At 50.6% G+C, this 23177-nt stretch overlaps 1 protein-coding gene across 2 annotated transcripts in view; it reads left to right on the top strand.

Annotated features, from left to right (window-relative positions):
- Disp3 (dispatched RND transporter family member 3) overlaps nucleotides 1–23177 on the top strand; it is a 50455-nt gene that overhangs the window by 19699 nt on the left and 7579 nt on the right. For both annotated transcript variants that reach the window (XM_036177586.1, XM_036177587.1), the window contains exons 4-17: nucleotides 7982–8118; nucleotides 8881–9015; nucleotides 9570–9730; nucleotides 10803–10942; nucleotides 11442–11590; nucleotides 11758–11919; nucleotides 13039–13200; nucleotides 14765–14878; nucleotides 15836–15972; nucleotides 17144–17328; nucleotides 19046–19176; nucleotides 19268–19440; nucleotides 20230–20356; nucleotides 20793–20938. In XM_036177586.1, the coding sequence (XP_036033479.1) occupies nucleotides 7982–8118; nucleotides 8881–9015; nucleotides 9570–9730; nucleotides 10803–10942; nucleotides 11442–11590; nucleotides 11758–11919; nucleotides 13039–13200; nucleotides 14765–14878; nucleotides 15836–15972; nucleotides 17144–17328; nucleotides 19046–19176; nucleotides 19268–19440; nucleotides 20230–20356; nucleotides 20793–20938 (2059 nt within the window). The remainder of the gene's footprint in view (nucleotides 1–7981; nucleotides 8119–8880; nucleotides 9016–9569; nucleotides 9731–10802; nucleotides 10943–11441; nucleotides 11591–11757; nucleotides 11920–13038; nucleotides 13201–14764; nucleotides 14879–15835; nucleotides 15973–17143; nucleotides 17329–19045; nucleotides 19177–19267; nucleotides 19441–20229; nucleotides 20357–20792; nucleotides 20939–23177) is intronic.

Here is a 23177-nt window from a genome sequence, read left to right as displayed (position 1 = left end):
CATGTAAGTACAAGGACCTGAGTCCAATCCCCAGACCCATGTTAGAAAAGCCAGGTGTAACCCCAGTGCTGGAGAGGCCTGGAGTCAGGGAGAATCCCTAGAGCTCACTGGCTGGCCAGCCTAGACAAATTGGTGAACTCTAGGTTGAAAGTCTGTCTCAAAAAATAAGATGGGGCGGGGCTTGGTGGTAGAGAGTACTTGCTGCTCTTCCGGAGGATGTCTGTTTCCAGAACTCACATCAGGCGGCTCACAATGACAGTAACTGCAGCTGCAGGAGATTCACTGCCCTTTTCTGGCCTCTGAGGTTACTTGCAATCATGCTCACAAACACACACACACATGCACATAGATGAAAAAACAAAATATCTTTTTAAAAGGTAGAAAATACCAGGAAGACACTCAAGGTTGATCTCTGACCTTTGTTCTCTGCACACACATGCACCAGAGCATACACATGTGCACTTGCAGGTAGACACACAGACACACACACACACACACACAGACACACACACACACACATTTAAGAGGCCAGCAAGATGGCTCACTAGAGCCTGCAACCAAGCCTGATGAACTGAGTCATGTCCTTGGAACCAGTATGATAGAAGAGAGAGCTGACTCCCACAAGTTTTCTTCTGAACTCCATCCATGTACACACCATAATATGCACATATACCACCCCCTCCACACATACACATGTTTAAGAAAGATCTGGTTTGGAGATGGGCTTGTTTCTGGCTCACTTCTGTAAGCTTAGCCCCAACAAGGTCCCTGGAATCACTTGGTAAAGATTAGTCTACAGAATGAATGAGTGGGTGGATAATGGATGGATGGCTGATGATGGATGATGAATGGATGGATAGATGGTTGATGGATGGATGGTGGATGGATGGATGGATGGATGATAGGTGGATGGATGGATGGATGGTTGATGGATGATGAATGGATGGTTGGATGGATGGATGGATGGATGGATGGATGGATGGATGATAGGTGGATGGTTGGATAGATGGATGATTGATAGATGTATGAGGTACCTCAAGGAAGGCAGCTGAGAGGAGCTGACTGTGGAGGGCACTTCAGATAGCAAAAGTTACCGCTGCTGAAATGTTTACCTGCTAAGTTCAAGTCCTTGTCCTGGCACTTCCCAACAGGAAGTGACAGCCAGGCCCCAAGGACTTGATTGTAATGCCTTCTTTCAGATTCACAAAATCCTTTTATTTGTTGTATTGTTGGTGACTCAAGAGGAAAACACACCTTGACTTAACACAGAATTACAGGAATCGTCACTTTTATGGCTTCATTGATGACACCAGCAACTGAGAACAGTCTCTGTGGCTTTGTTGTGTGTGTTTTAATTGTATATACATTTTAAACCCCACAGCCCATTCTGTCTTGCAGAACCTGATCATTTCTGTTTATCTTCATGTTTACCTTTCCTGTTGCTCCTCATTACTTTCTGTGGTTTCCTGCTTTCTCTGGGACCACTTTCCTTGTGTCTGAAGAACTGTTTTTCTTATTTTCCAAGTGCAGGTTTGCTGGTGGTGACCTCTGTTTTGTTTGTCTGGAGAATATCTTTGTTTTACTTTCATTTTTCCAATCTACTTCACTTGGGTGGTGTTCCAAACTGGCAGCTGTGTTTTTGCACTATTTTAAAGATGTCATTCCATTGTCTCACGGCTTCCATCGTTCTCTGGAGAAAAGTCAGCTGTAAATCTTCCTTGTTCCACCATTAGTTTATTACAATTTTTATTATGCTTGTTCATTTATTTTGTATGTGTACATGTGTGGGCATGTGTACATGTGCATGTGGAAGCCAGAGGACAACTTACAAGAATTTGTTCTCTTCTTCCAAGTATATGGGTTCCAGAACTCATGTTGTCAGGCTTGGCAGCAAGCTCCTTTACCCACTGAGCCATCTTGCCTGTCCATTGTTGCTCTCTTAAAATGACCGTTTTTCCTTTCCTTTTAATTTGTTTATTTTTAAAGGCTTATTTATTTTTACTTTATTGTGTGTTGCCTATATGCATTTGTGTGTGTTTTGTATCACCAACTGAGTGCTAGGAACTGAACCCAGGTCCTCTGTAGGAGCAGCAAGTGCTCTTAACTATCCCTCCAGCATCCTTCCCCATAAGACACTCTGTAAATGCTGTATAAATTTGTGTAGATACAGTAAATGACTGATTTAACTTTCTGCTTTTTGTTTTGTTTTGTTTTGTTTTTTGGTTTTTCGAGACAGGGTTTCTCTGTAGCTTTGGAGGCTGTCCTGGAACTCTCTTTGTAGACCAGGCTGGTCTCGAACTCACAGAGATCCACTTGCCTCTGCCTCCCGAGTGCTGTGATTACAGGCGTGCGCCACCACCGCCCGGCAACTTTCAGCTTTTTTTACTCAAAGAAAAAGTATCTAATTCATCAAAGTAAGAAAGCCAAAGATCTTTTCTTCTTGGCTATTATGTGTGAGGCTAAGGAAATAAAAAAAAAAACTTGTTGAAGTGTAATTGGCACACGGCCAACTGTATATACTTACATTTTAGTCTTAACACATCTACTGTCAAGATTTCGAATTTCCCAGTTTCCTTATGTCCACTGACAACCATCTCATCCTGCATCCTGCTTCCAAGCTGCTTCCCAGCCCCAAACCATCTCATCCTGCATCCTGCTTCCAAGCTGCTTCCTAGCCCCAACCCTAACAATCACTTTATGGTTTTTTTTTGTTTGTTTGTTTTATATAATTTTATGTGTATGAGCATTTGCCTGCCTGTATTTAAATACACCACATGCATACAGAGCTCTAAGAGGTCAGAAAGGGGCATCAGACTGGATAATAGCCAGCTGTCTAGTGGGTGCTGGGATTTGAACCCAGGTCCTCTGGTAGAGGAGGCTGTGATTTTAACTGCTGAGCCGTATCTCCAGCCCCCACTTTCTGCTTTCTACCATCATATTATAGACATTCTTTTTCTGGGATTTTGTATACGTGGTATCCTATGTTCTCTTTTGATGGGACTCATTCATTCCTTCTAGCTAATTTAAATTGTACCCATGTTTTACCATGTTAGAACAGTTTATTGTTGAACATGTAATAGTATTCCGTTGTATGGAGATCATATTTTGTTCGTCTGTTCACTCATTGGTGTTTGTATTGCTTCGAGGTTTAACCATTACAGATAAAGTTCCAGTGAGTGTTAGTGTATAAGTCTTTGTAGGGACAAAACCTTTTTGCCTTAGAGAAAAGCCTCATAGTAAAATGACTGAGCAATAATGGTGGACATATGTTTAACTTAAGAGACTTCCAGAGTTTTCCAAATTGGTTGTACCACTTTGTTTCCACCAGTGGTGTGTGAGAATTTCAGTTCTCCCACATCCCCGCCAACACTTGCTGTGGGGTTCTCATTTGCCCCTCTGTCACTGTGATAAACAGCACCCCTAACCAACATGGGGAGGAAAGGGTTTGCTGGATCTTTCTCTTCCAAGTGGCAATCCACCATGGAGGGAGCCCAAGAAACTGGAGGCAGGAACTGAAGCAGGGGCCATGGAGGAACACAGCTTACTGAGTTGCTCTCAGGCTCACATTCAGCTACTTTTCTTGTATCTTCCAAGACCACCTGCCCAGGGCTGACACTGCCCACACTGGACCCTTCCACACCAATAGTCAAGGAAACACCCCACGGACTTGCATATAGGGCAATCTGATAGAGAAATTTCCTCAGCTGAGGTTTCCTTTGACTCTGGTGTGTCAGGTTGGCAAAAATAAACCAGTACATATAGATAGTGCCATTTAAAAACTATCTTAATTTAGAAAGAATGGAAGGAAGGACGGAGGGTAGGGAGGGAGGGAGGAAGGAAGGAGGGAAAGGAAGGAAGGAAGGAAAGAAGGAAGGAAGGAAAGGAGGAAGGAAGGAAGGATAGGAGGAAGGAAGGAAGAAAGGAAGGAAGGAAGGAAAAGAGGAAGGAAGGAAGGAAGGAAAGATGGGCAGGCTGTTCTTAGGCATGTGGCAGCAATCCTGATGGCCCTGGTTTGCATTTTTCTAATGAGCGATGATGTTGGACTTCTGTCCTTATCTTTCTGAAGGAGGAAGGATGTATTCGGCTCAGTCTTCGGCTTTTTTTGTTCCTGTTGGTTTGGGCCTGTGGAGTGTCAGAGCTTTGTGCTGGAAACACACAGCAGGAGAAACTGCTCACCTCGCTGTGCTGAACCGGGGCTCATGAGGCATCTCATTTCTTTGGTGAACTATTGATGCAGATCTTGTGCCCATTTTAAAACATTTGTATTCTTTGAGAATTTCAGACATGTATATAATGTGTTTTGATCGCATTCTCCTCCCACACCTCCCCTAACTCCTCCCATATCTACCACCACCACCAACACAACACACCAACAACATATTATGACATTCATTTTGAGTTCACTTTTGAGCATGGAACAAGATACAGATTGAGGTTTATTATTTTTACATGGGCATCTGGTTATCTCAGTGTCATTTGTTGGAAGAGCCCATTTTCTTTATTGAATTGCCTTTGTACCTTGGACAAAAACTTACTGTGTACGTGTGTGTCTGTTTTTTGTTTTGTTTTCGTTTTTCGAGACAGCGTTTCTCTGTAGCTTTGGAGCCTGTCCTGGAACTTGCTTTGTAGCCCAGGCTGGCCTCGAACTCGCAGAGATCCGCCTGCCTCTGCCTCCCGAGGGCTGTGATCACAAGCGTGCGCCACCACCGCCCGGCCTGGTGTCTGTTTTTGAACCTTCTCTTCTCGTCCGTGGATCTGCACTTTAGAACTACACAGTCATGGTTAGCATAGCTTCGTACCAAGGTTTGTGTTTGGGTTTTATGTTTGTTTTGTCTTCCTCTCAGTGCTACGGGTTGAGCCCAGGGTGTTTCACAGGCTAGGCAAGGACTCCACCCCTGAGCTGGATCCTGAGACAGGAGGATGACGGTTCAGCCTGTGCGGCAGAGTGTGTTCAAGTACAACCTGGATAATGTAGCAAGACTCTGCCTCAGATTTAAAGAAATAAATTAGAAATATCTGGGGTTATAGTTCAGAGGTAGAGAGTATGCTTAGCAAGTGTGAAGGAAGCCCTGGGTTCAAATATGAAGAGCCAGGAGACGAAGAAGACCCGTGAACATGGTATGTCTAGTGTCATTTTTCATTTTATCTCTAAGCAGCTGCTATTTTCATGCTCCTATGGTAATATAATTTTAAAATGTATTCTCCAGCTGTTAATTTATACTTTAAATGTATAGTGTCTTTCGTGTGTAAACCTAGGGTTTTGTTGTTGCTGCTTGTTTTTTAGGTTTATTTTCCACACAGATAAGCTGGTGTTATACTGATTAAGCTACATCTGCTTTTCTAAGAGAGATGCATTTTATTTCTCACTTTCTTGCCTGATTGCACTGGCTAACACCATCAGAACCTAGTGCTGAATAGATGGAGGGGAGTTTTTGTTTCTTCTGGATAAACTATTTCGTATGCTTTTATTTTTAACTCATCTTTTCAGCAGCAACTCTTAGTGGCTGCTTTAGGATTTGTAGTACGCCTCCTTAGATATCACAGTAGGTCTTGAGATGGTCCTACGTCATAGTCACAGCCCTCTGCTCTTCCGTGGCCTCCTACGCTGTGGACCATGTTCTGTGCGGTGTGAACCCCACACAACCCTATTATTTTTAAGCGGCCAGTTTTTCTTTGGTGGAGATAACGAAAACGCGGCATTTCTTACTTGTGACATTTCCGTTTACAGTGCAGTTTCCCCTCAGTGCGGATGCTCCTTCCCGCACTCTCATCCTCCTCTGCCTGAGGCCTCAGCTCCTTTAGCAATGTGGGTGTACCAGAGGTAACCTCAGTCTGTGTGTCTGACAGAGGTTTTTGGTTTTGCCTTTGCTTTTGAAATGTATTTTTGCTGGGTGTAGAATTCTGGGTTGGGTTTCCCCTGAGTGACTGGGGATGCTGCTCGGCTGCTTTCTGACTCTCACCTGACTAGAAATCTGCCATGGCTCTTCGTCTTCTTCTACGGTATGCCACTTGTCCATTGCCTCCCGACGAGAGTGCCGAGCGGTTCAGTTGGGACGTGCATTGTTGGCCATTGAGTTGTTTGGTCTTTGGAGTTCATGGTTCAAGCTTCTTGGATCAACAGGTTCACAGTTTCCATCAAGTCTGAGGAAGTTTCTGGCTCCTTGAGAATCTAGTAACTGATCGGTGAAGCTGTTCTCAGTACAGCAGCGCTGTTGAGGCATCAGCCCTGGAAACCACGGTGCCTACTTTATTTCTTTTGTTTTTTAATTTTATAATTTAATTTAATTTTACATATCAGCCATGGGTTCCCCTGTCCTCCCCCTCCCGCCCCACCTTCCCCCAAGCCCACCCCCCATTCCCATCTCCTCCAGGGCAAAGACTCCCCTGGGTGGGCCTACTTTCTTATCTCAAAGGATCACGGTCCTCTGTGGTCTGGTGTCCAGAGTCCCATTTCATGAGTTTTCTCATCATTTAAGTTTATTTTTAGATTGATTTGTTTTTATTTTATGTGCATGCATGTTTTACCTGCGTGCATAGATGGTGCACCATGTGAGTGCTTGTTGGAGCCCCTGTAACTGGGGTTATGGATGGTTGTGAGCCACCATGTGGGTGCTCTTAACCATTCAGCCATCTCTCCAGCCCTTTTTCCTTATATTTTTGTGGTTGCAGTGATAAGGCCAGTCCAGATGTCAACTGCTGCTCCATCGATGCTGGAAACATCACTCTTGGTTGCATTTTAAAGCGGTTTGGGTGCCAGAGAGATTTCTCAGTGGTTAAGGGCCTGTAGGACTCTTCCAGGTGACAGCAGACTGCTCACAATCACCTGTAATTCCAGGTCCAGGGGATCTGAGGCCTTCCTTGAGCCTCTGTGGGTACTCACACATACATAGCACACACAGAGAAATACACACACAAATAAAATAAAAATAAATCTTAAAAATATAGTTGGGGATGACTGGGTAAGGTGATGTACCTTTAGTTCCAATATTCACGAGGCAGGATTAGATAGACTTCTGTGAAATCAAGTCTAGCTTGTTATACATAACACCTCCTAGCCATCCAGGGATACATAGTGAGACTGCCTCATAAAAATAAAAATAAATAAGTAAGTAAGTAAGTAAATAAATAAATAAATGAATAAATAAATAAATAAATAAATGTAGTTTGGGGTTGGGGAGATTGCTCAGTGGTTAAAGTATTTGTTGCTTGAGTGTGAGGATCAGAGTTTGGGTCCCCAGAACCCACATAAATGCCTACCTGTAATTCTAAATCTTATAAAGTTGAGATGGATCCCCAGAGCAATCTGGCTAGCCAGACGAGCGGTGTCAGAGAACTCTGGGTTCAGTTGAAAACTCTGCTGCGAGGAATATGGCAGAGAACGATCAAGGAAGAGTTTCTGCATCAACATTGGGTTTCCACACCCGCACAGATGCACACCCGCACCTGCACACACACACACACACACACACACACACACACACACACACACACACGTGAACAGGCATTTACAAACCACAGGTACATCCACACGGGAGAAAACAGTTTGATCATCCTGGCTGGTTTTCTTTTGGAAAATGACTTGTAGTGAGCACACACTGAACAGCAGTGTAAAACGGGATTATCTGGAGTCAGTTTGACTTTAGATTCTGCTGTGGACCATTGAGAACTGGAAAGTTACATAGGAGGAGCTGATTGTCACTGATTATTATCTGTGTGGAATGGTGGATCTCAACCTCAGCTGTACGTTGAATCACCTGGGAGATTTGGGGGAAAAAAAACACTTGATTCAGCTCCACCCAAGAAATTATGATTTAATTTGCTTGGCATCCGGCCTAGATGTCAGGACTTTTGGAAGCTCAAGTAATTTTAATGAGCAGCCAAGGTAAAGAGCCACTGATGAAGGGCACAGCTCTGGCTCTCAAGTGTCCACAGTCATCTTCAATCCCCTTCTTGTCTCTCCTTTCTCCTCGGCCTCCCCCAGCAAAGTCCAGGTCCTCTATGGGGGGACGGACCTCTTCGACTATGAGGTGCGCAGGACTTTCAATAATGACATGCTCCTCGCCTTCATCAGCAGCAGCTGCATCGCTGCCCTTGTCTACATCCTCACTTCCTGCTCAGGTATGGCATCCCAGAAGGGTCATGTAAGCCAGTGCCCTCTCTCCCTGCAGCATGCGCCAACCTGTTCAAGGGTACCAGGATAGCCTTGAATCCAGCTTGTCAGTGCTGGGCCAAATGGTGCTCAGACACCATGACAACTTTGTGTAGGGGCATCTGGGACATTTTTAGACTGTTCTTGATTATTCAAGAGCCTGCTCTGTGTTCCATATCAGCAGCCCTTTTGCCTACAACTTACCTCCCCACCGCCACCACCTCCTCCCTCACATGTACTAGCTGCCTCTAACTGCCACTTGTATACAGTAAGCACGTGCTCTTGCCCAAATGGGCAGAGACAGAAAACTAGACAAGGCATGCAGTCATCCAGGCAGCAAATACTAGTTGGGCGCTAGATATATGCCCAGTGTTCTGACTCATCAGGATCCAGTGGTGAACCAGACAGAGGTCCTGCAGAGTGGAACCTCTAATCTCCTCAGGTGACACACAATATAAAACACTCACAGTTCTCTCCTTGTATGTAAGGGTGTCTGGAAGAGGTCCTGTAGGTAGCCTGACCCCAGATGGTTTCATCTGCCCCACAGGCCTTCTGCCCAGCCGCTTCTCTGGGAATGAAGGGCTTCAAATTCTGCACATTGTCCCTGCACCTGGCTGGGAGCAGACAGGGTGGTGCAGGGGGCCCAGGATGAGGGGCTGAGGTCAGGGTTACTGAAGGGGGTCTGTGTTCTGGGGGGGCCCTCTCGACCCTCCTGCCCCTCCCCTGCCCAGTGTTCCTGTCCTTCTTCGGGATTGCCAGCATCGGTCTCAGCTGCCTGGTGGCACTCTTCCTCTACCATGTGGTCTTTGGCATCCAGTACTTGGGCATCCTCAATGGAGTGGCTGCCTTTGTGATTGTGGGCATCGGTAAGTTGTCTCCCACCCACGGCAGAGGACTCCCACTTGAGAACTCTGCCCCTTCCCCAAGAAGGTGTTCTGGGTGACCATGAGGGTGGTGAGAGGATGCCCGAGTTTTGGAAGAGGGGTGGGTGGGGCCAGGAAGCATGATGGATGGGGCTTGGAGACAGCGAGTGGGGCCAAGGAACACGGTAGGCGATGCTCCGTCACAGTGGGTGGGGCTTGGAGACTCAGTGGGTGGGGCTTGGAGACTCAGTGGGTGGGGCTTGGAGACTTGGTGGGTGGGGCTTGGAGACTTAGTGGGTGGGGCTTGGAGACTCAGTGGGTGGGGCTTGGAGACTCAGTGGGTGGGGCTTGGAGACTTAGTGGGTGGGGCTTGGAGACTTAGTGGGTGGGGCTTGGAGACATTGGGTGGGGCCAAGGAGTCTGGTGGGTGGGGCTTATCCTCAGGATGGAGTCCGTCAGATAGGCCAGTGCTGAGCTGCCCGACTGTCCTGCATCTGACCGCAGGCACACAAGTGGGGCCTGAGCTGAGCTGCCCTCTGGCTGGGCCTCTCCTGCAGGTGTGGATGATGTCTTTGTGTTCATCAACACCTACCGCCAGGCCACCCACCTGGAAGACCCCCAACTGAGGATGATCCACACCATCCAGACGGCAGGCAAGGCCACCTTCTTCACCTCGCTGACCACTGCCGCTGCCTATGCCGCCAACGTCTTCTCCCAGGTGGGAAGCCTGCTCCGAAGTCCCTGTCCTGGCTTCCCATCCGTCCAGACACTCCTGACCCCAGCACCTTTATCTCAAAGCCCTTGCTGTGACTCTGCAGTCCCTTTCTGTGACTAACAACCCATCCCCTAACCAACAAGTGGGACAGTTACCACAGTAGTTAGTCATTGATGCCCGGGAAGAGGCACTCCGCCGAAGCCCTGGGGAAACTGGCATTTTCTGAAGTTCTTTACCATCTGACCTTTACAAGATAAAATAAGTACGGTCACCATCTCTGTTTTCCTAGTGCAGAAACCAGGGCCCAGAAAGGTAAAGTGACTCATGGCCACACAGCTGGTAAATGGTGACCCCAATGCAGACTCCTCGCCCGCCTGAGCTCTCTCTCCCTGTCACTGCATGCCCCATTTTGATCTCTTGTACAGTCGGTCTGTCTGTCTCCCTCCCTCTCTTTCCTCTTCTCTCTTCTCTCCCCTCCTATCCCCATCCCACTCCCATATTCCTGAGTGGCTATGTGTACATAGGAGCACATCTTCGTGACCTGGCCCCATAGCTCATGTAAACCTCTCGGGGCCTCAGTTCCTCAGTGGATTATTCTGGAGCTGAAATGAGCTGGTGGTAAGGTGGTTTCACAAACTTCAGATCTGCCTGCTGATTGGTGAAGGTTTCCTCCAATCACCACAGCCCTGGACAGGTCCCTGTGGGGTTTCTGAGACTCCTGTCTCCTGCTTCCACTGTTGGGTACCAATCTTCCCTTCCTCCTCATCAATCTGTTTTTGAGGGATGTGTCTTAACTTGGGTAATGGCCACTACCAGATGCTTACTCTGGGTCAGGTGCTGTTCCCAGCTGGCTGCGGGTAGACCAGAGCCTCTGCCCTCAGGTGAAGCAAGCTCTCCCTCTGCTGCTGTGTCCAGCAGAGCTCCCAGTTTCTAGCATCCTCCAGGCCCAGTGCTACCATCCTGCAGCCAAACTGTTCCTACTTCAGCCTGGACAGACCCAGCTTTCTGGTTGCCTCTGGCTATGGAGACAGCCAAGCCTGACCATCGTCCTCTTCTCCATTCGTCCTGGCTGCAGATCCCAGCTGTGCATGACTTCGGCTTGTTCATGTCTCTCATTGTGACCTGCTGCTGGCTGGCTGTGCTGTTCACCATGCCTGCAGCCCTGGGCCTCTGGAGCCTCTACATGGCACCTCTGGAAAGTTCCTGTCAGAGCAGGTGAGTGGCCTGCACCCTTCACACCCTGAGTAGCCACAACACCCTGCCTCTCTTTCCAAACCCTCTGGGTTTCTGTGTGCTCAGTCCTAGGCTAGGTGGGGACAGGGAAGGAGCAGCTGCCATCTAGCATCAGTTCGTGGTCGTGTGAACAGGAGCTGGGCATACTCATGTACATCTTTAACCACCATTCCCCTCAAGGACCCAAGGACCTGTGTCCACTTACTGTGCCTTTTATGCAAATGAGGACCCTAACCTAGGGCATAGGGTATCAGGGCAGCTTTCTCACCTGCTGTGACCCTTTGTGTCCCCAGAGGAAGAGTGACAGCTGAGGGTAGATGGCTTACTTCAGAAGGAATTCAGCACTGGCTTGTTAGTGGTACCTTTCCTGAGAGGCAGGAGCAGCCATGTGCTGCCTGGGCTCATGCGATGTCCTGACCTTGCGCCATCCTCTCTGGGGGCCTCGACTCCTAGCCTCATGCCTGCCCACTGCCCTCCACAGCTGTCACCAGAAGTGCGGCCGCAAGAACTCCTTGCATTTCCCCGGGGACCTGTTTGCAGCTCCAGAGCGGGCTGGGGGTGGCCCTGCCCAGGGCCCCCTACCCTACCTGGATGATGACATCCCCTTGCTGAATGTCGAGGATGAGCCAGGTAAGAGCCAGCCCCAGTCAGGGACATTCAAAAGATAGGCTGGTCCCAAGGGAGCCAGGCCAGATGGCCAGTGGGGACCCTGCCCAGCATGTGGCCTTTCCCAGTGCAGGTGTGGGCTAGAGCAGGTTGAGGCCCAGACTTTGACTGGCTACCACTCTGCCTGGCAGTGTCTCTAGAGCTGGGAGATGTGTCGCTGGTATCTGTGCCCTGTGAGGGTCTGCAACCTGCCCCCGATGGGAACAGCAGGGGCCAGCTCCTCGGCCAGCTGCAAGAGCTGTTACACCATTGGGTCCTATGGGCAGCTGTCAAGAGCCGCTGGGTGATTGTAGGTGAGTATGAGCAGCTTCCTTCCTGCCTCCTCACTTCATGCCACACTGGCATGAAGGTAGACATACCCCCACCAAAAACAAACAAACAAACAACAACAAAAAGAGATAACGAACACCTCATCTCTGCCTCCTCCTCATCCTGCACAGGCTGCACCTGAACCTCATGCTTGGCCCTGGAAGAGACTAACCTGGCTGAGTTTGAACCCTGGTTCTGCCCTTTGTGACCTCGGCTGTCCCTGCCAGTCTAACACTTGAGTTCTTTTGGAAATGAGGGCAGTAACAGTGCCTAGGGTCTAGGGCGTAGCTCAGTGGTAGAATGCATGTTCTGGGCCTGGGTCTAGTAAGGCAGCTGTAAGGAGTGTGATGTATTTATAAAGGTCTTAGCCGGGCACACGCATGCCCAGTGCTCAGTGTATGAATGATGCACCATCACCATCTTCAATGGTCCATCAGAGCTGCTGCAGAACCAGCTCTCTGGAGACTGTCAGATGCTCTGAGACACTAGCTAGCTGTCTTAGTTAGGGTTTCAATTGCTGTGAAGAGACACCATGGCCGTGGCAACTCTTATAAAGGAAAACATTTAATTGGGGTGGCTTAGAGTTTCAGAAGTTTACTCCATTATTATCATCATGGCATGACATGGCAGCATGCAGGGGACATGGCAGCATGCAGGGGACATGGAAGCACGCGGGCAGACATGGTGCTGGAGAAGGAGCTGAGAGATCGACATCTTGATCTGCAGGTGACAGGAAGTGAGCTGTGTGCACTGGATGTAGTGTGAGCATAGGAGACCTCAAAGCCCACCCTCACAGTGACACACTTCCTCCAACAAGACCACACCTACTCCAACAAAGCCACACCTCCTATTAGTGCCGCTCCCTATGAGTTTATAGGGACCAATTACATTCAGACTACCACACTAGCCCTTGTGGAGGTGTGTCAGCTTGTAGCTTACAGCCAGGCCCCAGCCACTGCACAAACACAATGGCTATCCCTGCCTCTTGTGGGACTATCCTTCTCCCCTGCCCCGCTCTCCACACTGACAGTGATTCTGCCAGGGTGGGGTGCCAGCCTCAGACCTTTCATGGGGCGCCATCTCGCGTGGCATTTTCCTCACAGGACTCTTCGTCTCCATCCTCATCCTGTCCCTGGTGTTCGCCAGCCGGCTCCGCCCCGCCAGCCGGGCCCCACTGCTCTTCCGGCCTGACACCAACATCCAGGTGCTGTTGGACCTCAAGTACAACCTGAGTGCCGAGGGCATATCCTGCATCACCTGCTCAGGTGAGGATCCCCGCTGGCTGAGCTCACTTCCTGTGGTGCCTAAGCCCACTGTTGGCCTGAGAGATGAGATGTTGCAGAGGTACAGCAAGCAGGAAGGACAGACATCCCGGGCTCAGGGCCCACATTACCAAGTCAGGGACAAGCTGTTACAATAGCAGATGGGAACCTTTGTGGAAGAAGAAGAGGGTGTTTTGTAGGCATGAATATCCTGGAAGGCTGCCCAAGGTGGTGTCTAAGCAGATACTTAAAGAATGAGATCCATCAAGCTAATAGAGCTGGGGAGGGAAGGAATGGGCTAGGCCAAAGGAGAAGGCCAGTCAGGCCAGGTGGGCAGAGGCAAGGAAAGGGCTCTAGGCTGAGGGCAGTGGTGATGATGGGGAATGGAGGAGCCAAGTCTGAGGGGTGGCTGCAGGAGCTGACACTGGTCCGTGTGTGGACAGGAGGAGCAGAATGGGGGGTGGAGTTGGGTTGGTGGCAGGTGGAGGAGGGCAGGAGGCTGGCACGGTCTCTGGAGGAGACACGGAGGAGCTAGCGAGTCACTGTTTTAGGAGTGATTTGATACCTGTAGATGTGTCGAGGTGAGCAATTGGGAGGAGTGGCTTCCACGTGTCTGGTCTAGGCTCTTACTTAGGGCAGGGGGGTTGGGGGTAGGGCAGAGGTCGGCGAGTGTCAAACCACCCTGCCCGGGTAGGCAGAAGCACAATGAGAGAGTGCTTAACTGAGCTGAGTGCCCGCAGCTCGGGAGAGGAGCCCGGCTGCCACTGCTGTAATTGCCTTCACTTAATTAGGGCGTTGTTCCCATTAACCCAGCTTTCCCCCTTAGTCCTGGCATGAGCTGAATGCATGATAGCAGACTGGAGCTCTGATGGGTACCCAGAGCCTTGCATCTCACAGTCAGCCCCAGCTCAGCCCCCAGGTCCCCACTAGGCCTCAGAACTGCTCTCCACGGTCACAGTGCACACTCCCAGGCACCCCCTACCTGTCCCCCACCCCCTCCACTTCCCAGCTGGACAGACACCTGAGCAGCCATCTGAAGGAGGGCCACCTCAACCCCCGTACCTGTAACCACTCTGAACCCCCTTGGTGTGGCAGCAAAGAGGGCTACAGGTTTACAAAGAGCAGCCTCCCCTGGGCTCCCCTCACTTCCTATGCAGTCCCTGATCCCCAAAACTATGGCTCTCTCCTCTGCCAATGAGGTTAATAACCCTAACCTTGGGGTGGCTGTGAGGGCTGCTATTTTAATGTGTGATGTATCTCTCAATTAAACAAACACTTTAGCACTGTGACAAAGCGGGCCATTGCCCAGCCTTACCCTCACCTGAAAACTGGCAAAGCGAGGCACAGAGCAGGCATGTGGGGGCATCACCAGCGTGTCTTCCTCCAGATGGGTACATAATAAACATTTGATGTTTTCCTTGGTTCTGTTGAGTCTCCCTCAAACCACTGATATCCACTTCCTCCAGCCTCTGGGCTCTTTGCAGATCCTGATCTGTCCTCCTTGCCCACCAGGCATGGCCAGAGAGACTCCCATGTCCCTGACTCAGTGTGTGTGTGGGGAGGGCAGGTCTGTTTCAGGAGAAGCCCCACAGCCTGCAGAACAATGTCAGGACATCCCTGGAGAAGAAGAAGCGAGGTTCTGCGGCTTCCTGGGCCAACCGTCCTGAGGCCACTGCACAGGGTAAGTGGGGTGGGGTCTGTAGATGCACCCTGGTGCTCCTCTGTCTGACTCCACGTGGAGAGCAGATCACATCTAGAGATGATGCTCCTATGGGAACAAGAACTTGTGTCCTTGGGTCATTTAAGGGACAGCATATTGGAAAATTCGGAGTCCTCATCCACCATCTCAGCAGCCCTCAGAGCTCAAGAACTTAAGGCTTCTTCTGCCAACCGCAGCCCCCATGAGCCTGCCCTGCTCACCAAAGTCATCCTGAGTGTCAGTCTACATGTCCTGAGCCTTGACAGTCTCTCCTTGGGTCCCCAGAAGGAGTGCTGGGACAAGGGGAAGTAACTCTAGTGGACAATTACGTTTGTCCCGTCACCATGGTGTTGTTGTCACGCCATTGTCATTGCAGACCCAGCTCTCACTCTGGGTCCCATGGATGGCAACACTACCCTACTTCATCACCGGTGTCTCCCTCCGTCATTGGTGTGACTGTCTGTGACTGCTACCACCGCCACCATCACCGTCACCACCCCATCACCACCTCCACCATCACTGTCACCACCCCATCACCACCTCCACCATCACTGTCACCACCCCATCACCACCTCCACCATCACTGTCACCACCCCATCACCACCTCCACCATCACTGTCACCACCCCATCACCACCTCCACCATCACTGTCACCACCCCATCACCACCTCCACCATCACTGTCACCACCCCATCACCACCTCCACCATCACCGTCACCACTACTATCCCATTCCATGACCTTCACCTACCACCACCACCACCTCATCCCATGACCATCACCTCCCGCCATCATTGCCATGGATCCTTGTCAGTGCTTGAGGATGAACCCAAGATCACTGCTCAGCTCCTCAGCCAACAGAGCTAAGGTGGGCCTCTGTCACATCCTGAAGCTGTTAAGGTCACGGTCCCCTCCTCTTCCATCCCTTGCTTATTCTCAGAGTCCATGAGCACTGTGTACATCTCCAAAGTGAAGAGCAAAGGCCGCCCGGCTGTCTACAGGCTTTCCCTCAACGCCAGCCTACCAGCCCCCTGGCAAGCCGTGTCCCCTGGAGATGGAGAGGTGCCATCCTTCCAGGTAAGCCTCGGCTGTCATGAAATAGGTACTGAGGAGGGGCCATTGGTGCCATACTGGTGAATACTGGTCATGTAGGTAGGGAGCAGGGCCCTTGAGGATTCAGCTGCTCCAAGGACATGAGGGCCAGGTCATAGCAGTCAGATGTGTTATGGGGCCTACAACCAGGCAGACCTGGGTTTGAGTCCTAGCTCTGGCATGTGTAACTTGCATGTTGTTGGGCAGGTGACTCAGTTGCTCTGAGCCTCTGTTTCCTCATCTATGAAATGGGGATATAAAAGACATTGTTGGATGTACAGGAAACAAGAGCTGGTAACCACCTGAGAGCTGAAATGCAGTAACTGTCCACACTGGCACCCACCACAAATGCCACCCCACCCTCCCCAGCCCTGCCTGACCTCCCTTCTCCCCGGCCACTTCTCTCACCTGATGGTCCTGTCTGACTGAGTCTGGCCCAGCTGGAATCTGATTCCATCCCCACTGCCAACTCCACAAGGGCGGGGCCTTGCCCATCCTGCCCAGGCTCAGTCCTTAGATCCAGGCACAGAACCTACCCAAGAAGACACCTACTCTCCCAGTTTCATTTCTCTTGCTGTGATAAAATACCCTGATGCAAAGCAACTTAGGGGAGAGCGGGGTTTATCTCAGCTTACAGTTCTAAATTACAGCCTGTCATTGTGGGGAAATCAAGGCAATAACTTCAGCTAGTCACACCAAATCTACAGTCAAGAACAGGGAAATAATGCATGCTTGCTCGCTTGCTTATGCTCGGCTCTGTCTCTCCACTCATAAACAGTTCAGGACTCCCTGTCTAGGGGATGGTGCCGCCCACAATGGACTGTTAGCTTAACTGAGACGTCTCCCACTGACCAACCCAGTGTAGACAGTCCTCCACTGAGAGCCTGTTCCCAAGTGACTTTTGATTGTGTCAAGTCAACAATGAAGGCTAGCCCAGTGAGTTCTTGGTAGAGAGAGATGAGGTTCAGAGAGAAGGGGGGCAAAGGGAGAGAGGAGGAGTTGCCCACCTTACAAGTTCAAGCCTATGCCTCTGAGCTCTGGGGACCAGCACAGGGTGGGGAGTAGCCCAAGGAGGGAGGGGACAGACCTTGAGGCCGGGCAGGCCGAGGCAGCCTTCCCGAGTCACGTGTCTTGTCTCTGTCAACCCACTGCTTAGGTGTATAGAGCGCCTTTTGGTGACTTCACCAAGAAGCTGACCGCTTGTATGTCTACAGTAGGGCTGCTCCAGGCGGCGAGCCCCTCCCGCAAGTGGATGGTGACGGCCTTGGCCTGTGATGCCAAGCGGGGCTGGAAGTTTGACTTCAGCTTTTACGTGGCCACCAAGGAGCAGCAGCACACCCGGTAAGAGCCATGCAGACGGGCCTGTGTACACTGCCCAGACCACTGCTTCGCCTCTCTTCTTATGCTTTCTAGGAGTGAGGATGTTAGCAAAGACTTCTGGCCCACAGTCCCCCCCAACCCAGTCTCCCACTTTTCCTGTCAGCTCTGCAGGGTCACCATGGCCATCTCTTGAATCCACCTCAGGATCTTGGCATTCGCTATCCCCTGTACCCAGAACGTTCTACTCATGTCCTGAGCTTTACTCCTCCAGATTCAAGTTCCTAGCCTAATGCCGCCCCCTGGGGGAGGCTGGCCCTGTACAGGGACCCCCCCCCGCCCCATCCAACATCACCCCACTCAGACTCTCCACGCAGCACCTGCTGCTGTTTCTGGCCCAGCCACCATCTACAGTCACACTGGTCTGGCATGTGACCTGTCCAGCCCCAGGAATGTGTTCTTCAAGGCACTCTGAGAGATTGTTCCAGCTGTATCCCGTACTTTGTGTGGTGTCTGGCATAAGATAGGCACTCAGTATGTTCCTGCTGGCTGGATGAGTAAGTGACACACTTCCTATCCAAGGCTCTCACCCACTTGTGATAAGCAGCTGGTTTCCTGCACCCTCTCCTATGCTGCTGGGGAATGGCATAGATTGTATCTGTTGTACTTTCTACTTTACACTCGATCTCCACGCTCTGGCATGCAGCAGGTGCCTAATTCTTGCTAAATAAGAGCTACATTTTCCACCTTATGGGGTCCCAAGCACCCAGGGCAGTCTTGTCCCAGGCTTTATACCCTCGTGTTATGAACACAGCCTTATTTATCAGGTAAAGCTGTCTTGGCATAAATATCTAGCCATTAATTTTACAGATACTGTATGTGGGCTGTGAGTCATCATGTTATGGGCAGGATGGGGTAGGGAGCACCTCTCTGGGAGACAGGCAGCTGCCAAGTGACAGCAGGACCCTGGCAGACTAGGATTCACACTCAGGAGCAGCTCAGCCCCCGTTCCAGGAGGGCATCTCAATGCCAGGCGTACACTGAGTGTGCTACCTGGGGACTGCGGTCTGACAAGGAGCTGGCTTCAGGCTTCAACCCCCATCCCCACAGGCTGACTCCTCTTGGAGTAGAGAGGTGAATTCAGGAGGCAGCAGGTATTAAGGTGGCTCTAGCTGGGTCCTTTCCACTTAAACATTCCTTGTCTCAGGGTGGACTGTCCGCTCCTGAGCCCAGGGCTGGGCTTGCTTTATATGCACAGCTGTGGACTGAAGCCTGGCAGCTCCCTGGATAAACTTTCTAGAAGAAACTAGAAGCCAGTTACAAACTCAAGGCTCCTTGACTCCTGTGGTTTCGATGGGTCAGTAGTCTACAGAGGTGGGACACTCATGCTGGCCCTAGATCCTTCCTGAACCTGGAGGACAGTTTTAAGACTGGACACTGTGCTCCCTCAACTCTGGTGCCAGTGTGGGAGACCGAGAGCCAGAGGGAAGAGCTTTGATCGGAGGTTGGTCTTGGCAGAGGCAGGCCTAAAGCAAGCCACCAGATCCCCAGCCCCGGGCACCCTCTTTCCCTGTGCTGGGGGAGCCCAGCTTAGTCCCTACCGTCCCTGGCCCCTGAAACGGTTTCCTTGCCTCACCTCCCGACCTTTCCTGGACTGCCTAGACCGGCCAGGCCATCTTACCTTACATCCTTTGAGTTTTCTTGGCCTTCCTGACTCAGCCTGGCCTCCCTGCCTCCACAGGAAGCTGTACTTTGCTCAGTCTCACAAGCCCCCCTTCCACGGGCGCCTGTGTGTGGCACCACCTGGGTGCTTGCTCAGCTCCAGCCCTGATGGGCCCACCAAAGGCTTCTTCTATGTGCCTAGTGACAAAGGTACTTGTGGGGGCACATCCCTGGGGGGACCAAGGAGGGCCTCAGAAGCCTGGGCCCCACCCTCAGTAGTGGCTTTGACTCTCTCCTGCAGTGCCCAAGGCCCGCATCTCTGCCACCTTTGGCTTCAACCCTTGTGTGAACACAGGCTGTGGGAAGCCAGCAGTGCGGCCACTGGTGGATACCGGGGCCATGGTCTTCGTGGTCTTTGGTATCATTGGCATCAACCGCACCCAGCAGATGGACAACCACGTTATCGGGGACCCGGTACGGTCACTTTGGGCAGGTGTAGAAAGGCCCAGCTGCAGCAGCAACCTTGCAAACTGGCACCTGTGCATGGTCTGCCAGCCTAGCCCTTCACATACAATCCTGACACCCACAAGGCTCTTCCAGCCCACACGGGACCTCCACAGGCCCCTGGGGGAACTGAGCAGAACTGATTGAGAGTTACTCAGGAATATGGGCACATTTGGGGACCCACACTGGCTGGCTGTCTCCATTAGGGGATGGGATAGAGATGAGAGGAGCCATGTGTGAAACCTGTTCTTCTCTGGGATGGGGTCTGTGTGACATCACTGACCGTGTGTGATGGTAAGGCCTGGCAGGTGTACTTAACATGTCACTAGAGGTCATAATTGGGTTGGGCACAGCACGGCAGGCACAGCCTCTCCAGTAACAAAAGGAAGAAGATGAGCTCTGTCTTTCCAGCCCAGATGGATTCTGTCCACATTCAGCGTAGGAGTGGGAGCCTGGGCAGGGGACAGGCAGGCATGCAAGCTAGAGCTGGCTGGAAGCGAGGGAGAAAAGCATTAAAAGTCCAGTTGAGAGAGAGGGAACAGAAGTGAGATCAGGGCACTGCAGCGGGAGCTATTACTGGAACAGAGGTGCCAAAGGGGCCGAGCAAAGGGAACTGTGGGTATCCACATGAGGGTGTGGCCTGGTGATAACAAAGTAAAAGGGAGCTGCTGAAGAGTCTGAATTCAAGGTGGGAAAGGGAGCCCGAGACTGAGTCCACAACTCACTGAGTGCCCGGGCCGGTGTGTCTCCTTGGGAAAGGGCAGCGTCATCTATGACAGCAGCTTTGACCTCTTCAAAGAAATCGGACACCTGTGTCACCTCTGCAAGGCCATCGCGGGCAACTCGGAGTTGGTGAAGCCAGGCGGGGCCCAGTGCTTGCCCTCAGGTACGTGTGGTCATGGCTGGGGAAGCTGTGAAGTCATGGTTCACATGATACAGCTGGATAATGCATGCCTAGTGTTTGGATGTCTGTGCTGGAGTGTGCCTGCACAGCGCTCACAGTTCTGTACAAACATTTTCCAGATACACACAGGCTTTTAAGTGAATGGGAACGCCCAAGGGTGTGCTGGTGTAATGTTTAAGCATACCTCAAGGGGAAGCACTTCCAGAATTGAGAGCTAGGCGAGTAGCTACCTGGCTGAGGTGATCCAAAATATGACTTGCCACTGAGGTGGCCAGTGTGGTCTGTAGGTCTCTCAATGACACTGCCCAATGTTTACAAACACATTGGAAGCTTGAGAGGCAGGCGAGTGTGCACCCAGGTGTACTGTGTGGGATTGGCTCCTCTTGCTGCCACAACCTCCTCTTGCTTCTTCCTACAGGGTACAGCATCTCCTCCTTCCTGCAGATGTTGCACCCAGAGTGCAAGGGGCTGCCTGAGCCCAACCTGTTGCCAGGGCAGCTCTCCCACGGGGCGGTGGGTGTCAAGGAAGGCCGTGTGCAGTGGATCTCCATGGCCTTTGAGTCGGTGAGCCTGGGGGCACTGAGCAGTGTGGTTGTCCTGAACATATTCCTCTCCACTCCTACCCCTCAGCCCAGAGAAAGACACCCAGGCTTTGGCCTGAGGTACACAGCTGGCATTTGTCAGTGACAAGCACTACCCCATCTGACTATACCGTTTCATCCTTTCTGCCACATAGACTAAAAATCTGTGGGAGTAAAGGGAGTCTAGGACACTCCCCACTGTCTTCTTTATGTTCCCTAGGCTCTGCCAAGGGAGGTACAGGAATATGTGTACACACACATGCACACAGTCATATCACCAGGCCTGGCCTCCCTGAGACCTGGCACTTCAGTCTCTCAGGCTTCATTTGGTGTCCTGCTGCCTCCATGTGGAGACCAGAGATCCAGCCTCTACCTGTCCTGGTATGAATGACATTGTGGATAAGATCCCCAGTTCCCTCTGTCCTCTAATTCTCCACCTACAAAGCAGGGTTAAAAAGCCGTTCCCTAACGTAGCAGTGGTGGTGCATGCCTTTAATCCCAGCACTCGGGAGGCAGAGGCAGGTGGATCTCTGTGAGTTCAAGGCCAGCCTGGTCTACAGAACAAGTTCCAGGACAGCCAGGGCTACACAGAGAGACCTTGTCTTGAAAAACCAAAAAGAAAACAACAAACAAACAAACAAACAAACAAAAAGCCAGCCTTCCTCTGCCAAGACCAGTCTGGCTGTTATGGAGACACAGGCCCACAGAAATAGAGCCCAGGTGGGAGGGAGTGCCTGTCCTCCAGCCCCTCATGCACTCTCCCATGGTCACTGTTACTTGTGGTGCAGACCATGAAGCCACTGATGGATCAAGGGGCACTAGTGACCCTAACCTGGTGTGCGTAGTCCCAGGCTGATGCAAGGTCTGAATCAAAGCTCCAGACAGCCTTTTCCTTTTTCTTGTCTCTCTCTCTCTCTCTCTCTCTCTCTCTCTCTCTCTCTCTCTCTCTCTCTCTCTCTCTCTCTCTCTCTCTGTGTGTGTGTGTGTGTAAAACATACTGTAAAACTTAGTGTCTGAATTAGTTGGCTTTTTGTTGCTGATACTACCTCCCCCCCAAAAGGAAGGAAGGAAGGAAGGAAGGAAGGAAGGAAGGAAGGAAGGAAGGAAGGAAGGAAGGAAGGAAGGAGAAAAGAAAAACTTATGAAAGGATGTATTCTGGCTCAGGGTTTCAGAGTTCAGTTCACCGTGGTAAGGAAGATGTAGCCGAGAATAGCGGGCACACTCAGTAGGCCAGGACACGGTAAGGAAATGAGACTCCTGGCACTCCACTGCTGGCACTCCCTAGCCTCTCTCTCACTACACCTGGGACCCCAGCCTGTGGGTGGCGCTGCCCACATCCAAGGTGAGTTTTTTTCTCCCTCACTCAATGCTCTGTAGAAACCTCCAAGTTTTCCTCACCGTCTCTTAGGTGTTTCTGAATATCATGATATTAACAATAAAGATAATTTGTTATGAGCCCACGCCTTGTCAACCTAACACCTAAATGTATCCATTTAAGCACTAATCTTCCACCCCTGGTCCCCTCTAAGGCTCGTGTCCATCTCAAAATGAAAAAATGTATTCTTAACAGTTCTGACATTTTTCAAAAGTCTTGACTTCAGAGTCTCCTCTGAGACTCAGGGCAAGCTCTCAGATGTGAGCCCCTGTAAAGCGCCGTGGCCTCTTGCATCCTGCATACCTGCAAACCAGCACCATATGGATGATACCAAGGTCTGACACCAACTTGAACAGTCTATGGGACCCTTTGGACCATGGCTTCAATAGCCTATAAGTGCCCAGGTAGCTGAACTCAGGAAAACACTTCCTTAGATAGCCCTTTAAGAAAAAAAAAATCTTTCAGATGAGTTATCATTTTTACACACTGGACTCTAATTCCTGCGATGCGCTTAAGGTCTTTCCTGTTGCACTAGTTCGAAATGCTTGGGCTTTCCTTAACAGTGCTAATCTGTGCAACAATCCTTCTGCAGCTTCCAGCTGGTTCCCTTTGTGAGCAGACTGCATGCTTTTCAAACCCCTCTATTCATTTGCGGTTTTGAATGCTTATTTTTTTTACTATAAATCTGGCTTAAAGTGGGTATCATTAACTATGCCACAGCCTCGACATCACACTGTTTTGAAACTTCCTCGGCCAAATTAATTAATCTGTCCCCTTCAAATGTATCCTCTCACAATGTTTGGCGACTGTCTTAATATTTTTCCAGTTGCTATTTGTTTTAGTCAGG

This window comes from Onychomys torridus, chromosome 2, assembly GCF_903995425.1.
Source record: "Onychomys torridus chromosome 2, mOncTor1.1, whole genome shotgun sequence".
NCBI lineage: Eukaryota > Metazoa > Chordata > Mammalia > Rodentia > Cricetidae > Onychomys > Onychomys torridus.
This window is presented reverse-complemented; position numbering and strand designations above follow the sequence as displayed.